Here is a 19719-nt window from a genome sequence, read left to right on the forward strand (position 1 = left end):
TATGCTAAAAATTACTCCTGGACTGTATTTGTGCTTCTTCAAAATATAATGCTTCCAAATAAACTTATGAAGTTGAGTTTTTACCCTGCTACCAAGGTTTCCCGTGCATATGTCATTTTTGGAGTTGGGATAGACGTACAACTATCTTGGTGACAATTTACATACTGGCCAAATGAAACTTTTGAGTTTTAACAATGAAGCTGATGTAGCACCAAGGCCTAACCTATAAGAGAATTTCATCAATGAATAGGTTAGGTTTTGTGTGCTACGTTAGCTACCACATAAGCGGTGATGTACGTGGTACTAAAAACGTGGCTCACCTAGAAGTATTTAGAAGGAAAACGATGGCTCAATTGGAAAATTTGGTAATATACTTCGATGAATTAGTGTTATATCAGTGGATTTTCGAAAATTTGGTTAAATTTTTTACACCAAATTAGATGAAATATAGACGAAATTAGATGAATTTTGTAGTAGAAGTCTAAACTATATATCGTAATGCAATGTACAAGTGAACTATGTAGACAAAACTAGTAGCCACTTGGTCAGCTTTCTGTGCAATGAAAGAACTCAATCGTGAAAAACAGGACAAGATATCTTGTTGAGGAGGAGATATGTTGTCCAGAAGCAGATATCTTGGCGAGGAGAAGATATGTCGTCGGGAAGGAGATATATCGTTGAGGAACAAATATCTTATCAAGAAGCAAATATCTTTCGAGGAAGTCTTGTCGAGGAGGGGATATGTCGTTGGGAAGAGATATCTTGTTGAGGAAGAGATGTCGTTGGGAAAGAGATATCTCATCAAGGAAGAAATATCTTATCAAGGAGCAGATATCTTGTCGATGAAGAAATATCTTGTCAAGGAGCAGATATCTTATCTAGGTGGGAATATCTCACCGAGGAGGATCTTAATAATGAATATATAAAATTTTAGGGGTTAGGGTTTACGATTTCAGAAAATTTTGGAAAATTTAGAGTTTAGGGTTAGGTTGAGGGGTTAGGGTTTACAGAATTTCAACTATGGAAGAAGAAGGAAGATGAAAGAAAGGGAAAGGAAACCTAAGTCATAAAATTGATGACAGAACGAATTATGGTAAAAAGTGGTAATCAAGTTGTAATTAGTGTTAATATTTTACTATTACAAGTTTCAGAACCGTTTTACCAATAAAACAACAAATTGTGGTAAAATGTGGTAATTTAGTTGTAATAAGTGTTAATACTTCACTATTACAAGTTTTCAGAACCACTTTACTAATAAAACAACGAATGTGTTGCTATACTGGTAAAACTTCATATATTTAAGTAAATTTGCGGTGAGTCCTTTATGCTGTAATGAGGTTGTCTATTTTGTAAGTACTGTCCTTTAGGAGTTATTTACTTATTTGACGACGTTTTTTTCCTGATTTTACGACAATTGAGGTATAAAGTAGTAATCAAGGTTGTATTTGTGGTAATTCTTCAAAATTACAAGTTTGAGAATCATTTTACTAATGAGACAATAAATTGTTGTAGAAGTAGTAATCAAGCTCTTATTTATGGTAATTTTTTATATTACAAGTTTGAGAACCATTTTACTAATGTGACAACCAATTGCTGTTAAAGTGGTAAAACTTTATGTATATACAGTAAATGAGGCGCGAGTCCTTAATTGTGTAATAAAGTTCTCTATTTTGTAACTAATACTTTTCTTGTGTAAATCTCATCATCCATGAGATAATTACTCGTTTGACAACCCATTTTACTATAAATGACAACAATTGAGGTGTAAAGTGGTAATTCTGGTCGTTTTTATGATAATTACTTGAAATATGATTCTATTTAGAAAACAAACAATCACTTTACCAATGTTACAACAAATGTTTTGTCGATGTGGTAAATAATCATATTAGACCTAAAACTTCTCAAGTTCTTATTTTTATAATCCAGTTGTTCTTTGTGTAACTAGAGTCCTTTTTTTTGTAAATTATATCATCGATGAGATACTTTACAACAAACCACCACATTTTACGTATTTAGTGATACTTATAGTTGTAATTGAAGTAATTACTATATTTACGATGTTTATTACAAAATTTTGAATGATTTACGTATAAAATAATTAATGAGTACTTAGAATGGTAATTTTTTATAAAAAAAATACACATGTCAAATTATAAGTGGATAACCTGTTGACCTGTACAATAGGTTTCACCAACTAATTTAATTTAATATATATTTATTAAAAAGTTGATGTATGACAAACATCAACACACCTTAGACTTCCCCCAGATGATATTACTGTTATAGTGTTATCTGTCTTATATTTGAACTTTAGTTCTTTCTTTCTGAGATTCATGTTAAAAGGGGTTTATAATCTAGGCAGGGTGGCAGACTCCAATTTCTGAGCGTGGCAAGTTATATAAGATTAGTGTTTGCATTATTGATCTGAATATAGAACCTCTGCTCAATTTATTTTACTACGAAGTAGATGAGTGAACTGGAAGTTGATATGGTTTCAGGCCAAATGGTCAGCCATGTGTTGAAACAGAGGAGTTTAATCTTGTGCCGGAACATGCTTATTCTGCTGTTGAGGAACGTTACAGAGATGCTGGTAAGTTTGTATTATGTGAGGCACAAAATAAATCGTGTTAGTAGGGTTGAATTTATCAATGTTACAGCTGTTGTAGTTGTGCTTGCTTGTGCATGGCAGAAGATTTTAGAGCATTTAAAATCTCATATTTTCATGATCACTTGCAGCTCAATGGAGGGACAAACTCCTGCAAAACTTCGTGCTAAAAAGAGCTTGACATAGCAGGTAAGAAGCTCGTAATCTTTCCCAAATTAGTTGAAATCTAAGAAACATGGTTTACGGTTTTGTAAATTCATTGTTTTCCTTTTTCCTTTTCTATTGAGAACTAAAGCCAAACTAATGAAGGTCTTGTTTCTTTTTGCCGCAGGGTCGCAAAGCTGTTCCTTGAGATTTAGAACCATTTGTACATAGACGTCATTCTTCAAGTCGATAAAGTTCAATTACAATCGTAGTCCGCATGAACTCTGCTTTCTTCCATTATATAATATTGGAGAACCCCCATGGAGGAAGGAATGACACTGCTTGTATTTTGGGTTCGTTCTTGTATTAGTTTTGCCATTAATTTCAAATGTGATTGCTTTTTCAAAGCAATGTATGTATACTGAATAACTTTTTCTATAGATTCGATCTTTTAAATATGATTGGAAATTTGGAAGAAATTGATTTGAAGTATATTATATAATTTTTTTTAATATAAAAGAACATTTTACAGCTGCAATGAATAATATTTTACAGCGTGCTTTTTATTTATTGGGTTTTTGTCCATTTACCTCATTTCTAGAGATTTTTTTCCCACTAACCCCATTAAGTTTTTTTAATTCATTCTTACCTAAAACACTCTAAGGAGGTCCTCCCTAATACCCGATTAAGATTTTTTTTTTGTTTTTTAGTTTTTTTTAATATCATTTTACCCTCACCCCTTTCTTAATTACTTAGAGAGAGAGAGAGAGAGAGAGAGAGAGAGAGAGAGAGAGAGAGAGAGAGAGAGAGAGAGAGAGAGAGAGAGAGAGAGAGAGAGAGAGAGAGAGAGAACACGGAGAGAGAAACCATAGGAGACTTTGCCGGAGCCCCGTCTCAGGCCGCCGGAATCTAATCTCCGGCCGTCGGAATCGGGTCAACTTTCGCGGGATTCTGGTCACCGGCTGTCGCCCACCGGAATTTGCTGAAAATCTCACCAGAAAGGTTTTTTTGCCTCTAATAGACATCTATTGCCCCCTAATAAAGGGGCAATAAAGGTCTATTGCCCCAATAGTCTATTGCGCCCCCCCCCCCAATAGAACTTTCGTTTGCAGAATGAAAACTAATCTTTCTAAAAATAGACAAATAAAATTTGATTAAAGAAAAAAAAACGAAGAGATTACACCATTTTAAAACCATCTATTGGCTCCCAATAGACGTCTATTAGCCCCAATAAAACCTTTTTTTTTTCTTTCTTTCTAGGCTTCTGCCATATTTTACCACAAAAAAAAAACTGATTTGGGTCAAGCACCAACAGACCCGACCCAATCAAGGACCCGGTCGGAGTCGCTGTAGGTATAGCGGTGGAGAGAGAGAGGCCGAAAAGCTCTTATCCATCCCTCTTTTCGAAATAGGAACCAAAAGCCTCCGGTGTTGTGCTGGACATCGAACTCAATGGCTCCATTTTCGATCTTTGGCTGTCGAAGGCGAAACCATCTGAAACTGGACTGGAAGAAAGCTCCAATCTCGTCCTCCGGGTCTGGAGCTTCCATGGCGCGGCAGTGCAAGCGTCATGCCATGGCTGAGGGAGGAAGAGAGAGAGAGAGAGAGAGAGAGAGACTTAGTGTTTTCCGATCTGCATCGAAGGATGAGAGAGAGAGTGTGTAGATTGAAGGGATGAGAGAGACGGAGACGATGACGGAGGCAAGCGACGGAGACGACGACAGAGGCAAACTGGCCAGTGACATCGTCTGTCCGATTCCGACAAGGAGCGACGGGTAGAGAGAGAGAGAGCCGACGTCTGGTGTGAGAGAGAGACCAGATCTGAGGGAAGAGAGAGATTAGAGTGGCATCATGTAGTTTTTTAATTAGGTGAAGGGTAAAGTTGTCATTTCTCTTTAAATTGGGTTAGTGGGAATAAAAATATGTTGCTGGGGTAAGTGGGATAACTTTGACTCGTTTTGGGGCTTTTGGTCAAGGACCTTTATTTATTTATTTATGATGTGTGAAATGCACGCCATAAATGAGGAATGTTATTTACGGTGCAGTCTATGAGAGTGTGTTTTTAGTTCTTACTTACCGTAAAAAGTCATTTACGACTCATTTTGCACACTGTAAATTGTCTATTTACCTGTTGTGTTTGAACCAACACCACCTCTATCAACGCACAACTCATACTATAAGCCCGCCAGAACAACCATATATCTCGTTTCTCAAGGCTTCATCCCTATAACTCTAAAAGGGGTTATAGTATATTGAGCAGAAACATAAAGAATTTCACTTAGCACATCTACATAGATGTTTGCGCGTTGCTTTAATTTTTAGGGAAATGATGGAAAAGGTCACATTAGAGTGTGAAATGATAAAAATGTCACCTAGTTTCCCACTTGATAAAAATGTCCACTATGAATTGTTAGTAATATTAATCTAGTCCTTATGAATAATGAGGTGATGTTAAAAAAAGTCAGTTTTTAATTTTCCTCATTCCTATTCTGCCCTTAAACCAACTACCTCTCTCTCTCTCTATCGTCTTTACCTCCTCCACACACGCAGAGACCTCAGAGAGTGTGAATGCCAAAGAACGACGCGTCCTTGGGATCGGTCTACGAGTTCTTGAAGCGGTGCCGACTCGCCGGTAATCGGATCTCTCCAGATCGTTCAGGTCGATCGGGCGTCGTATGACGCCTCTTCATCTCTTGACGTACTTGTCGAGATAGGAGAGCACGACATTGAAATCGAACGCCGCTTTGCGCTCGGCGAACCCGAGGCCGAGGAAGGTGTGCTTGCCAGTGCCATCCTCAATCTTGAGGACGAAGTAGCGAGACGAGTCGAGCACGGTCTTGACGAAGATCGTTGGAGTTCGGATCCTCCAGTCGGATCTCGCACCGGTCCTTGCACAACCTTCTCCGCTCTCGGCGACCTTCTCCGCTCTTGGCGAGCTTCTTGTTGCTACTGGCTGCGTCACTGACTTTGATGAGTGCCGCTAGGTGAGTCTATCTTCCTGGCTATTTTGATTCGTTCTGCTTAGTTTCTCAAAATTGTTAGCTTAGTTTCTACAATAAGCTTATTGCATTGGAATTGTGGAGTGTTAAAGTTAAAGAGTGTTTTGGTGAAATTTAGATAGGCAATTGTGAATTTCTAATGAACTATACTCGATGAGTTATTGAATTGTAGGCTTTATGATGTTAGCTGTTTAGTACTTACAATTAGGCGTGGTTGAGATGACATTGCTTCTGAAATAGTATTTTTGATTGTGATGCTGATTTGAAGAACCAAGTTTTTTGATAGTGATTTGTGTTTTTCTTGACATTTGATAGGTTTGCAGTACGTTAACCGAAAAGTTTGGGAAGCATGGTTTGGTTAAAGGCAAACCAACTGTGTGGAGTCTTGCAGCGCCAGTGAGAATGGATGATGGAATGGATGAGGGGCAGGCACCAAAGAAGAAGCAGGAGTTGATTGATGATCCCATGCTCTGAACGTGATATGGCAAAGCTAGATAGGCTAAAGAGGAAGGATGAGCGCCAAAGAGAGGTTAGATTTCTTTGTAAAATATGATTGAGCTATCATATCCTATATTCCTACTGCTTAGATATGGTGTATGTTATTGGTGAACCATATAATTCGGGAATGCTGAGTGTGGATGTAGTTGGATTAAGGTTATGTTTGCGCTAGGTTGTTATGCAATTCATTTGGCCTGCAGTAAGTATATTAGTGTTTACAAGACCTCATGTCTTCTGTTACTTATATGCAAGCATTGGACCAGTTGGGACATGTGGATGAAATTGTAAATGACCTTAGTATGTGCTGATATGTTATTGTGGTCTATAAACAACATTTTAATTAGACTTTCTTATAGTTTCTCTTTCCAGCTTTACTTTACTAATCGCTCTGGCATTTTCATCTGTAGCTATAAATTTGAATTCTCAACTCCAGATGACAGATCTGGTGCTCCTATAATAAGTTCATGTTTGTAAAATCATATAGGCCTAGTTGTGCACACACACCATCCCCAGGGGATTCTTTTTTTACGAGTGCTTTAATTGTATCTTTCATTTCTTTTCTGCAAGTAACTCCTTTGCGTACTTCAAGTTCTTTTTCTCAACTTTATTCTGCCTCTCATTATTCCACTTCTACCTTCAATCCGGACCGCGTACTTATATTGTTGATTATATGTATTTGTAGTGATTCATCATTTGGTTATCCTGGTGGACCCCTTTTGTTTAAGAATTTAAATTTTGGAATTGACTTAGACAGCAGCATTGCAAGTAATGATGCTTCTCCATTTGAACTTTTAGTTTTTCTATTTGAAAATATCATTATTTCATTTGAAGTTCTGGATGATGTTATGTGTAATTGCAAGTCCCCATGGAATAGATATCAATATTGATAGTGTGTCTTCGGGTAGTTCCATTTCGGGGCCTCACGAGCTCGGTGGAGGTGGCAGCAATTGCTCTTTGCTTGCTCCTCCTTGGTACACAAGATTTTCTCCTTAAACTATTGGTTCAATTCCAGTCAATTGGATATTTGTTCGTATAGGTATTTATTTGACATTAGCCTTAGTTTACTGAATAAGTATGATCACATTCATCATTGTGAAAAAGATAAGTGTAAGATAGAAGCAAAATTTGATGGAAGTATGTTACATGAAATTGTAAAATTTGGAAATGTTGTGTCTCATTGTAATATCTCTTTGGTAAGCCTCATTGTGGAATAGTAAAGGTGGGGCATTCACAGCTGTTTTACTATATTATGCTTCAATTTGGGGAAAACAAGAGTTTCCTTGTATTTGAAGGTTTAGTTGTTTGACACTAGCCTTGAGTTACTGAATGAATGCCTATGCACATTCATTCTGCTATATGTGTTTTTTCAGTTAGGTCAGTTCATTATATTGGAGTGGAAAGCTCCATTTATCAATTACGATCCTTTGAATTGTGTTGTGCAGGCACAGATGTGCTGCAAAGAACATAGCCTATTGTGGAATCCGCCTGAGAAGAGTATAGCCTTTCATGCATTCTGGATTTGGTTAGTGTCATAATAGATATGGTATATGAATACTATCCTGCAAATTTCGGTATATTAATTGTTAGTCACTGTTAAATTTTCTCTGGATTGAGATGCACATTTTGCACTGAGCTTTTTGGATTAGTTTTCTGCAGGAGTACCTTGTCCGATATTTTGAGCTAGCTACAGTCGTGGTAGTTTTACTTTTTTCTTTCTCATCCAATTTTTGTACACCTTTGGTTTCAGGGGCATCAAGTCACTGATTGCTTTAAAATCAGATTGGTAATGAATATGCTTAGTATGCTTTATATTGATTGGCTTGTTTACATGTTTTCTTCTAGGTGAAATCTAAGAATGCACTGGATTTTTGTCAAGAAATGTGGCATCCCCTTAGCTTTCATGGTTTGAAGCACGTATATGTCATCAGCTTTGAGAGAATGGATACTAGTTGGTTTAAAACAACATATCATCAAGTCAAATATATGTTTCTGATGATGTGGACATGCCATAATTTATAGGATATGAGTTGAGTAGTTCTTTAGAATCATATGTAATGTGGTTGGAGCTTGAAGATAATAAACTCTCTCTTCAACATATTTCATTTCTTTTTGTCTGGAAATTTCTAATGTATTCATCAGTTTATTTTTCTTTTTTCTTTTTCATAATGATACTTGTTAAATGATAGTTGGACTTCTAATTCTTTACTCCTCCACCTCTACTCTCATTTCTTTACACTTGGCTAGTTACATAGTGTTACACCCCACACCTGTTATACCTTTTTACTGAGTTGCATGAAATTCTTTATGGTTACCGTTCGCGGTTATAATTTTAACGTTTAGGGGGTGGTTAAAAATTGACTTTTTATGAGTTAAAAATTTGAGAAAATTTCCTTCATGAAAGTTGTAGAGGATGTTAAACAGAGCGCGTGCATATGTGGTACGTAAAAATCGGAGTTCGTATGCAAAAGTTATGAGTGAATTACGAAAATTACTGTTCATGGTAAAATTTTGATATATAAGGAAAGTTACCCGGGTAGGTTTCCAAAACCGGAAACCCACCCCTCTTTCTCTCTCTCTCTCCCCGACTCTTCCTCCCCTCTCGGCCGAATTCTTTCCCCTTCGATTTCTTCCTCTTCCGGCCGACTCCAGACGTAATCCGACCACCCCCAAGCTCGGTTTCTTCCCCCGGTCACGTCTGTGGAGGTATCTTTGGACGATTTGGCCGGAAAAGCTCGGATCGAAGGAAGTTCCTCCCCGGTTGCAATTTTGGGATTTTGCCGATTTCTGGCCATTCCGGCCACCTCCGGCCGCCATATTCCCATCGAAGGTACGGTTTTTGATGGTGATTATTTTCCCTAAGGTGGTTCGTTCCAATTTGCATTGTAGAAGCCGAATTGATAATTTTCCATTCTAGGGTTCTTGGAGCTTCGGGGCTTTCCTTCACCGGCTCGATTCGGCCACTTAGAGGTAAAATTGATCAATGTTATAGTTGAGAAGTTGTTTGGGTCTGTTGAGATGATGTTGTTGCCGGAATTTGGTGGTCATCGGAGAAGGTCGCCGCCGGCACGTGGTCCCCATGCGCCGCCACTGTAGGTAGCGCGTGGAGGCGCGTATAGCAGGGTTTTAGATGTCGTTTTAATCCCCTATACCAGTTAATGATTGTAGAATGTAATGTGTGAAGTTTGGTTGACATCGGAGGAATTTCGGATTGAGTTTAAATTGTATAATTAACGGTTTACGTGAATTCGAACGCCGGAATTATTTCGAATTCACTCGAGAATTAATTCATCGGTGATTGAATATTGACGGAGTATTAAGGATGGATGTTGTAAAGTGTTGAGAAGTCGGTTTTAGGAAGGGGGGATTATTTTGAATTTCCAATTATAAGTATCGTAAAATTAAAATTCCGTCCTGTGGATTATATATATATTTATGATTGTATTCGTACAGGACGAGAGGAGTCTCCATACGAGGAGAATCACGAGCGACGTCAGGATTGACCGCTTATTGTGAGTGGACCTTTGATTTTAATTGATGCATGCAAATTATATTCCGCAAGTTTTGAGTTTATCGATTTATCAATTTAATTATCGAGCATTTTATTTTGGTTTGGATTATTGAATGATTTATTGGTTTGAACTTTTGAATTTAGATTCATTATGCTCGATTTGAGGATTTTGATTTATGCGGATTCGGAAATCGATACTTATTTATACCCTATTTATATTTGAACCTGAGATGAGCTTGGCGTGCGGGGTCACGTCTTTATTCATTGGATTCCGATTTTTCGAGATAAGTGGGGAAATTATACAGATTTACTGGCTTTTGACGATCTTCTTCCTCACCATACGCGGGTCATGTGAATAGGTCTCCTCCTCACTTACTTTGTGTTTGTGAGTGGCAGTGAGGTAGCTTTCTCCTCCTCACGTGGGTGGTAGTCGAGGTGATATTCTCCTCCTCACACAATCTATGTGTGAATGGAAGTTGAGGTTATTAGTTCTCCTCCTCGCACAATCTATGTGTGAGTGGCAGTCGAGGGTAGGTTGAGCCTGAGGGGCTCCATTCCCGTATGGTGAACCCATTTTCCCCCTGTTCTTTTGTTGTTGTTCTTGACTAGCGGGGCTAGTCGGTCTTTTCTTAATTATTGCATGCATCGGGAGTTTTTAAAGAAATAAATGGGGGAAAGTATAAAATCTTTTTTGTTTAAAGTTATTTATTTTTGTCCACTCACGCTAACGTTTTATATACTTTTCCCTGGGCCCTTCGGTTTCAAATGCCCAGATTACAGTACTGTTGCTCGGTGTACGTGAGTGAGCCATAGTGACCGCACCTGCTTCCGCCATCACATTCTGTAGGTTACCTGGTTAACCTACTATATTCCTTGTCTATTTATATTCCTAGAATGCTCTGATTACTAAGGGATATGTGACCCAACTTATGTGTATTATATTTGAGGTCTATGACCCAACTTTGGTGATTGTAGTAATTGGTACTCTTTGGAGATTATGTATGATGTTGTTAGCCTTGAGATGGATTGTCTGAATTTAGGAGCAGGGTGGCTCCAGGAGTTGTGGTTGGTTAATTAGAAGTGAATTTTGGTTTCCGCAGGTTTTTGGGTTAACCATCTTTAAGGGAGGTTATGCCGAAATTTTTGGTAAATCTCCTTTAAAGGTAGGTCCTGCAGGGCCACTTCGGATTCTAGGGTGGAATTCGGGGCGGGTCTTGTCACATAGCCTATGACATGGACCGTAACTTGGTCAGGAATTGACAGTGACATGGTCAGTGACGTGTATAATAATGACATGGTAATTGACATGGTCAGTGACTTTGTCAGTAACTTGACCAAGAATTAACAGCAACATGATCAATGACTTTGCCCGTGACTTGAGGTTAACAATGACTTTGCCAAGGGTTTACAGTGACATGTGTATAACAGTGACATAGTAAGTGACATGCAACTTGGCCAGTGACTGATCATGTAACTGACCATGTCACTTACAATGTATGTAACTGACCAAGTAATTGAACATGTAACTAAATCAGGAATTGAACATCAAATCAAGAATTGATAGTGACATGGTAAGTGACTTGAGACAGTGACATGGTAAGTGACTTGAGACAGTTACATGGTCAGTGACTTGACCAGTGACTTGAGAGTTGAGACTGTTACATGGTCGGGGACTTGACCAATAACTTGAGACAGTTACATGGTCAATAACTTGAGACAGTTACATGGTCAGTGACTTGAGGTTAACCGTGACTTGACCAATGACATCACTAACTAGGGACTTGATCAAAATTACTTTTACAAGTAAATTGGTTCAATCCTTGCTCCTCACCCATGTTAGCTTTGAGGGGATCTATCCTCATAATCCTCACAGAGATTCATCTTTAGGGAATTACCTTACTCCTCATCCAAATTTGCCTTAAAGGTATCTCCCAAATATCTCCTCAAGGAGATTACTCTTCATCCATATTGGCCTTGAGGGGATTTCTTCTCACACAGATTCCACTTTAGGGAATTACTTACTCCTCACCCAAATTTTCTTTGAGGGGATAGCTCCTCACACAGATTTTCTTTGAGGAAGGAGATTACTTCTCACCTATATTGGTCGTGAGGGGATTTCTCCTCAAGACGTGGTTAGTGACATGTGTATAACAGTGATGTGGTCAGTGACATGTGATTGACAGTGACTTGAGATAGTTACATGTTCAGTGACTTGAGACAGTGACATGGTCAGTGACTTGAGACAGTTACATGGTCAGTGACTTGAGACAGTTACATGGTCAGTGACTTGAGGTTAACAGTGACTTGACCAGTGACCTCACTAACTAGGAACTTGGCTTGAACAATGACTTCATTGGCTAAGGATTAACAGTGACATGACTAGTAACTTGGCCAGTGACATAGCCAATGACTTGAAGTTAATAGTGACATTACCGGTTACTTGAGGTTATGTGACATGGCCAGAGATTGACAGTGACATGTTTAGTGACATTGTCAGTGACATGGTCAGTTATTTAGTTAGTAACATGTGATTAACAATAACTTGGCTATCAACTTGTGACTTGGCTACTGACAGTTACTTGGTTAGTAACATGGTCAGTTACTTAGTTAGTGACGTGATTAACAGTGATTTTTGGCATTTACATGATCAGTGACTTAGTTAGTTACTTGAGGTTAATAGTTACCCAGATAGTGACTTGATTAATGACCTGACTAGTGACTTAAGGAGTTTGGCTATATTCAACCATTTGTTGTGTAGGAACATGCCAAGAGGGAATACAAGATCAGAAAAAGGAACAAGGCATGAGAACTCAAACGCTATACTGACTATAGTTCTAATAAGTAATAACCACCCCCACAACGAAAATCACCACACATCACTCCCATAAAATATAATAAATAACCACCACAACAAAAAAAACCCACAAATTAAACACAAATAGAGTTACTGTTTTAAAGATAAATATAACCCCCCCCCCCCGAACAAGTCAGAATAACATTAAGGCGTCCCGATAGAGGCTGATGCTCAGGCGGAATGCTCTACCATGTTTTTCTGCCCATTATAATTGCTTTTTTCTTTCCAGGATCTGATGTAGTGTAGTTACAGTGACATCCTTAAACAACTTGAGATCAGAGGGAAGCCTCCAAGGCAGTTTCCCATCCTTTCCAATACCCATTTCTCGAGTTGCAGCCATAACAACTTGATAAGTCCTCTGTGGATTCAGCTAGGTGATTCTATTCCCATTACCATTTGATGATCAGCACAATCACATCAGACGTTTGGAACAAGTGCCAGATATAGCAGCTACTCTATGAGAATGCTGCACTTCACCCTTGTAAAGTCCCTTCTTCAATTTCTTTTTAGTGTGCCATGCCTCATGTCTTTCCTCCTTTGACAGCTACTTACACTCAGATATATTCAAGTTATCATCAAATAACCAACATAAATTTACCAACACAACTACAAAACAGAAGGTACAATTCCTGGAATTATCAAATGCCAAAATCAGTAGCTATCAAATATTTGAATGCAAGTTATATGATCACAATTTACTCTTACAATGACAGTTTCTAGATTTTCATTATCATAAGCTGGCATATTAATCTTTAATGGTAAGGCAAGATGAATAAAATATCATGTCTAAGATGAGCTAAAACAAATAGCAGGCCCATACCTTCCCCTCTTTCTTCTCCACCTTTGACTCCTATCCATGTTGCTTCCTTTATGCTGCTCAGTTTTCAAGTTACCTATATCTTCCACCTTCTCTGTAGCAACAGATCTTCTATTACGAGGCAAGAAGTCCACAGGCAGCATCTGCTTTCCTCCAAGCTTTATCAAATTATTGGAGGCATCAAAGCCTCCAAAAAGTTTCTGAAAGCTGCTTCTTCTTTCAACTTAGTTCTGGAGCTCCGATTTTCGCAGGATGGCTCTCAAGATTTGAATATGTAGTAAGCATACTACATACTGAGAGGCTAGACCTAGAGCGATCCTATCCCACACCTGGTCAGATATGTAAAGCCATCTAACTTCAATAAGCATACTTAAGTGTTAACTGAACTATCCAAGATATAGAAACACACTGTGAAGTACATAATATCATGACTAGACATTTGTAAAGCCATAAAACCACAAAACCCGAATAACAAAAGAGCTCTTCAGAAAAATAAGATCAAAGCATGCCAAGATCAAAGCAAACCAATTACATAAGCATACACAATTCATCAAAGTAAAAAGATTGCTTGTTGCTAAACTTCTCCAAACACACAAGATTTATCTATATGAAAATCCTTATTTAGGACAAAGCAATTACAACAAAAACTCTACATCTAGCATGAAAATCACAAGATAAAACCATCATTTTGAATTTGGATAAAATTATAGAGACAATCAAACACAACAACTGATACCAATACCTCCTCTAAACAGATTCTACAATAAAAAAAATTAAACTAATTAAGTTCATAATAATCACAATCGAAAAATATATATTGTTCCTGCTCCTCCAAAACTGACTGAAAATTATAAATTTTACAGTTAATAACGAATTTTAGATTTCAGAATTGCATTGTTTATACCTTAAGGCTTTCAACAACTCCAGGAATGATCTCGTGCTCGAGCCCCGAGTACTCACCCTCGGTGTTCTCCCTGATCACCAGAATGTCGACGTTGCCATGCTTGGTCTGTAAGCCACGCAGATTGAAGCAGTTGACCAACGAAGCATAGAGATCGAGATCTCGCTGGAGCTGCACGTTCAGCGAGCTAACGCCGCCGCCAGCCCACCTTTCAGACACATCTTGTTCCTCCTGATCGACTCAATCGCCTCCTCCGGAACCCTCGGCATGTTGCCGGTGACATCATACTTCTCGAAGTAGACCGGCGCCTGCATCGCCTCCATCACCTTCTCTACAGCGTTCGTGACTAGCGGTCCGATTCCATCACCAGGGATTTTGGTTACGACACGCAGAGCTCCGTCGCTGGGTGGGGGCATGTCGGTGAGCGATCGAGTCTGGACCACGACGGTGAGGTCAGTTGAGAGAGAGAGAGAGAGGGAAGGGTTAATTATATTCTGAAATGGACCGGGGAAGTGGGAGAGGATGGCATGAGTTGTAATTTTTGTCATTTGTAGTGTTAGATTGCTAAGGAGTGACCTTAATTATCATGGGGTATTTTGTGTCACCTGAATTATAATAAAGCACTTCAAAATGACCTCTTTTATCATTGGCCCTTAATTTTTTTCTTTTCTTTTTCCTTTTAAGTATTTGTTAATAATTGTGAGATATTGTGAGATAGAAGATTATATCGTAACAAAGTTATATTTAAATAAAATTATTAATAATTCAACTTGCTTGTAGTGTACGAAAACAGAAATTGTTTTAACTTTACGCTTACATTGATGATCATACATGTAATCATGTATTCTTGTTTTGATGAAAAATAAATAACAGAAAATAAAAATAAAAAACCATGCATGCAATTTTGCATGATAATAACAACTCAATATATTAATAAATTTATCTAGTACAGCTAGAACAATCCTTAATTTTCTCATCTACTTTCACCACAATATACATTGTACGATAAATGATAATATAAACCACATTCTAAAAGATTTTGCCGCTCTAGAGTTTCACGTTTTATAAGTGTTTCACTGGAAATTATTCTATGCACCGACAGTGTAAGTGACCCAATACTTATAAAATGATCTCAACTTTTGATATTTATAACCAACATTTTTCTTAATAAACATAAAGTGTATTTAATGTAATCCAGCCGTCCATTCATGTTGGTGCAAGTGCACGTCGGTGCTCTATTCTATACACCGACAGTGCAAGTGACCCAATTCACAAACTCATAGTCACGTTGCCTCGAGAGCAGGGCCACCACTGATTACACTAACCTACAATTGGCGCTTGCTTGGAAAACTTGTTACACCAATATACATCCATATTGTCTGGAGAAAAGAGCCACCGCCTCAATCAACCTAATGAAAAACCAATGCACAATCCATACAATCAACAAGCCCACCGGAACACCACATATATTGTCCCCAAGGCTTCCCTCTAAGAGCAAATGCACCCATGAACCAAGAGCAATTGCTAATTTGCCAATCGAATTGGTACTACCAATTCACTATTCATCTCAAATTAGCAATTGCCTCTAGCTTATACAATGCACCAGTGAAAGGCTATTTGCCTGCCAATCCACTATTCACACTTCAAATTTGAATAATTCATTAAACTAATAATTTAATTAACTAATTAATTAACAATTAAATTAATCATCCAATGTTAATGTAATAAAAAATTAATGAATAAATTTTAAAAACAAATAAAATTGTATATCAAGTATAAATATTGTTCCCGATAAAAAAGGATTGAAAAAAAAAAAAAACATAGATATCATTATCATAAAAAAAAAAATTATCTATGACAATTGATAAGATTACCGACCAATCTCCATTTGCCATGTGTCGACTTTAGATACATTTATCTTACAAAAAATATATATAATTTCTGATAAGATAATCGCCCAATCATCATTGGACACGTGTCAATTACAGATATCGTTATCTTCTGAAAATATATTTAGGATATGTGATAAGATTTTCAACCTATACATACGTGACACGTGTACTTATCCTAACTTTTTATCTTTCAATATTGGTAATAAATAAGCTTCAGACTCCATTCTCTGCTCATACATTCCTCTCATTCTACACCTACATCTCTTTCCAAATCTATCATACATCTCTTTTCTCATCTTTCCGATGGAAGAATTGAACAAATGGTTGTTAGACAGGGAACGTGAAAATATGGAAGAGCTTGAGCGGATTCAAGCAACAAACTCTCAAGCGGCTGCGATGGTGGCGCAATATCAATTATCGGATGCACCTAGAGGGCGTGGTTCACGACCTGGCCGTGCCCCAAATGTCGAAAGACATAGAGAAGTTCGAGGTCATTTTCTCCTGAAGGATTACTTTGTCGAACGTCCAGTGTACGACGAAGCAGGTTTTCGGAGGCGGTACAGAATGCAAAAACATGTCTTCCAACGCATAATGGAAGACCTATGCAACTTCGATAGTTTTTGGGGACAAAAAGTAGATGCCACTGGAAAAATGGGACTGCTTCCCGAACAAAAAATGACAGGTGCCCCGAGAATGCTTGCATACGGTGCAGCTGTAGATCAATGTGATGAGATCACTAGGATGGGGGCTTCTACAGCGCTGGAATGTCTCAAGAAATTTTGTAGACAAGTCGAGTTTCTTTATGGTGGGTGGTTTCTTTGTCCTCCAAATCCCGCTGATCTATATAGGCTTCTCAACAGAGGACAATGCCGTGGGTTTCCAGGCATGATTGGGAGCATCGATTGCATGCATTGGGAGTGGAAGAATTGCCCAACCGGCTGGGCTGGAGCTTTCTCGGGTTGAAAGGGTAGACCAACTATTATTCTTGAAGTAGTGGTGTCTTACGACACGGGTATATGGCACGCCTTCTTCGGAACCCCTGGAGCTCAAAATGACCTAAATGTTCTGGGTGCGTCTAATGTGTTCGAGCATGTCATAGGTGGAACTGCTCCTCTGGTTGAGTTTGAAGTCAACAACAAAAGGTACACCAATGGTTACTATCTTGCTGATGGAATATATCTGAGGTGGTCCACTTTTGTCAAAACAATATCAAACCCTAGAACAGAAGAGGAGAAACACTTTTGTAAAAAACAAGAGGCTTATCGCAAAGATGTGGAGAGGTGTTTTGGTATCCTTCAATCTCGATGGGCCATACTGCGTCACGGTGCTAGGTTGTTTAAATTGGAGGATCTTCGAGCCATTATGATAAGTTGTATCATTCTTCATAACATGATTGTGGATGATGAGTTTGTTGAGGAAGAATTTGTGGAGTCTCAAGAAGCTGATCTAATGAATCCAGCAATGGCAACCGTCTATGATAGGCCTGTGCATCCCGATACTGGAGCACCTATTCCTTTCGAACCAGTAGGGAGAGATGGACAGAATCTTCCTGCATTCATGGTTCGTGAATTTCAGGTAGAGTCAGCCTACCTCCACAAGTGCCTGCAAGATGATTTGGTGATGCACAATTGGAACATGGATGGTAACTGAGTATGAACCACCACAATTTGGGATTTAGATTTGAATAAATGGTGGTTTGTAATTTTAATCAATGTTTTCTATGTTTGTGTGCTTTCCTGATATGTTTGGTTTTATTTGTATTTTTAATCGATGTTTATCTATGTTTGAGAATAAAATTTGTTTAACATTAATAAAACTATTGTTATTTGGAGTTACATACTTCTTATTATTGTTAGGTTCATTCATCAATTTATTCAAAGCATAAAAATTTTATTTCATAAAATTAAAATTACATAAGTGAAATTAAGATTACATAAAAAAATTAAAAAATAAAACTTGATTTCCTAGACAACATTTTATTATCTCTTACATAATAAAATTAGTCGAATTGAGGTATGTAGCAACCGCTGCTACCACCATCGGACATTGTTTTTGCTACGATATCACCCTTTTTCTTTTTCCACCAAGCCTTTGATTGTGGTGTCATGGAATTAGTATCCATGGCCATAATTCTTGCATCTTCTTTCGCCTCTTCAAATTCAAATACCTTCTTTGTGTGAGCAGCCATTTCTTCGTTTCTTTTCTTCACTAGCTCAACAGAAGCTTGAGTTGATTCTGCCATGGCTTGAATAGCAAGAGCCATACTTTCTGCTGCATTTTGCGCCTTCTTTCCTTTTTTCTTTGCTTCCTTGGCTCTCTTTTGTCCCATTGGTCTCGGCATGGAGCTTGATGGTGTCTCCAAAACTATTTCATCATCCAAGTCAAATGGAGACTCGTTTTCGGAGAAACTAGCTGTTGAATATGATGCCGGTGGTTGAGAATTAGATGGTGGATCCACAAAATACGGGTGATACTTAACTTTCTCCCAACATTCAAATTTATCAAACTTCTTGGGATGTTTTTTCATGAAGATATCGTGAGTTTGATTTTCCTAAACAAGAAGAATGAAGCAATAAAAATCAACCGAAAAATTAATATAACATTTGTATGGGGCAAATTTTACTTAAAAACATAAATAATAATAATAATAATATAACAAAATAGGATTGGGAGAAAAATCAATACCTCGTCCATTTTATTGGTTCCGCTCATTATACGATTACGAGAAGTCATTTGTGCATTGTGCCAATCTTTAAGAATTCTTTTCAATGTTCGAAACTGAGATTGGAGAGCTTGAGGAGTTCGGCTTGTTGGTGGACCTTGCCAATTTTGCACATAATCGGCATGAACTTTTTCCCATAACTTTGAGGAAGTTATTTGTTTGCCGGTGATCGGGCACACGGTCTTACGCGCCCATGAATCGCACAATTGAACTTGCTCGTCGGTAGACCAATTGGTACCCGAATCTCCCATTGTTGGATGATAATTGAAAGAAATGAAGAGAATATTGATGGAGGAAGAAGATGGAGAGGTAAAATTATTGAAAATTTTGATGTGAGAAATTAAGGTAAGGGAGTAGGTATTTATAGAATTTAAAAAAATCAATTTATGATTTTTTTTTACATTTCAGATTATTTTTTTAAGATAAAAAATTTAAGTTACCGTTGAAAAGTAACTGACCGTTGTGAATTAATTATAGCTGTTGGATCTTTGATCCAACGGTTGAGATTAAATAACCATTGCACAGAAGGATTGGTGAGGAAAAAAAAAAGGCTGCTGGTAGCAGCGCATGTGCAGTGGAGCCCACCACCAACGGTCGGGCGATTCATTTGCTAATTTTCAGTCATTCGATTGCCCGGGCGAGTGGTCCCCAGGTGGCCCCCTCCAATCAGTCAGGCAATTATATACCGCGGCATCAGCCAAACCTTCTCTTTTCTCCAATTGGTCAGTCAACCGGTCTACCACTGCATTTGCTCTAAGGGGTTTTTCTAGTAGTATACT

At 38.1% G+C, this 19719-nt stretch overlaps 1 protein-coding gene across 1 annotated transcript; it reads left to right on the forward strand.

Moving 5' to 3' along the window:
- The first annotated feature begins 16521 nt into the window (after positions 1-16521).
- LOC112198810 lies at positions 16522-17868 on the forward strand. Its single transcript, XM_024339914.1, has 2 exons — positions 16522-17101; positions 17213-17868. The coding sequence occupies exons 1-2, from the start codon at positions 16522-16524 to the stop codon at positions 17866-17868; spliced, it is 1236 nt and encodes a 411-aa protein (XP_024195682.1).
- Positions 17869-19719: the final 1851 nt, after the last annotated feature.

The sequence above is a fragment of the Rosa chinensis genome, chromosome 4 (genome assembly GCF_002994745.2).
Source record: "Rosa chinensis cultivar Old Blush chromosome 4, RchiOBHm-V2, whole genome shotgun sequence".
Lineage (NCBI taxonomy): Eukaryota > Viridiplantae > Streptophyta > Magnoliopsida > Rosales > Rosaceae > Rosa > Rosa chinensis.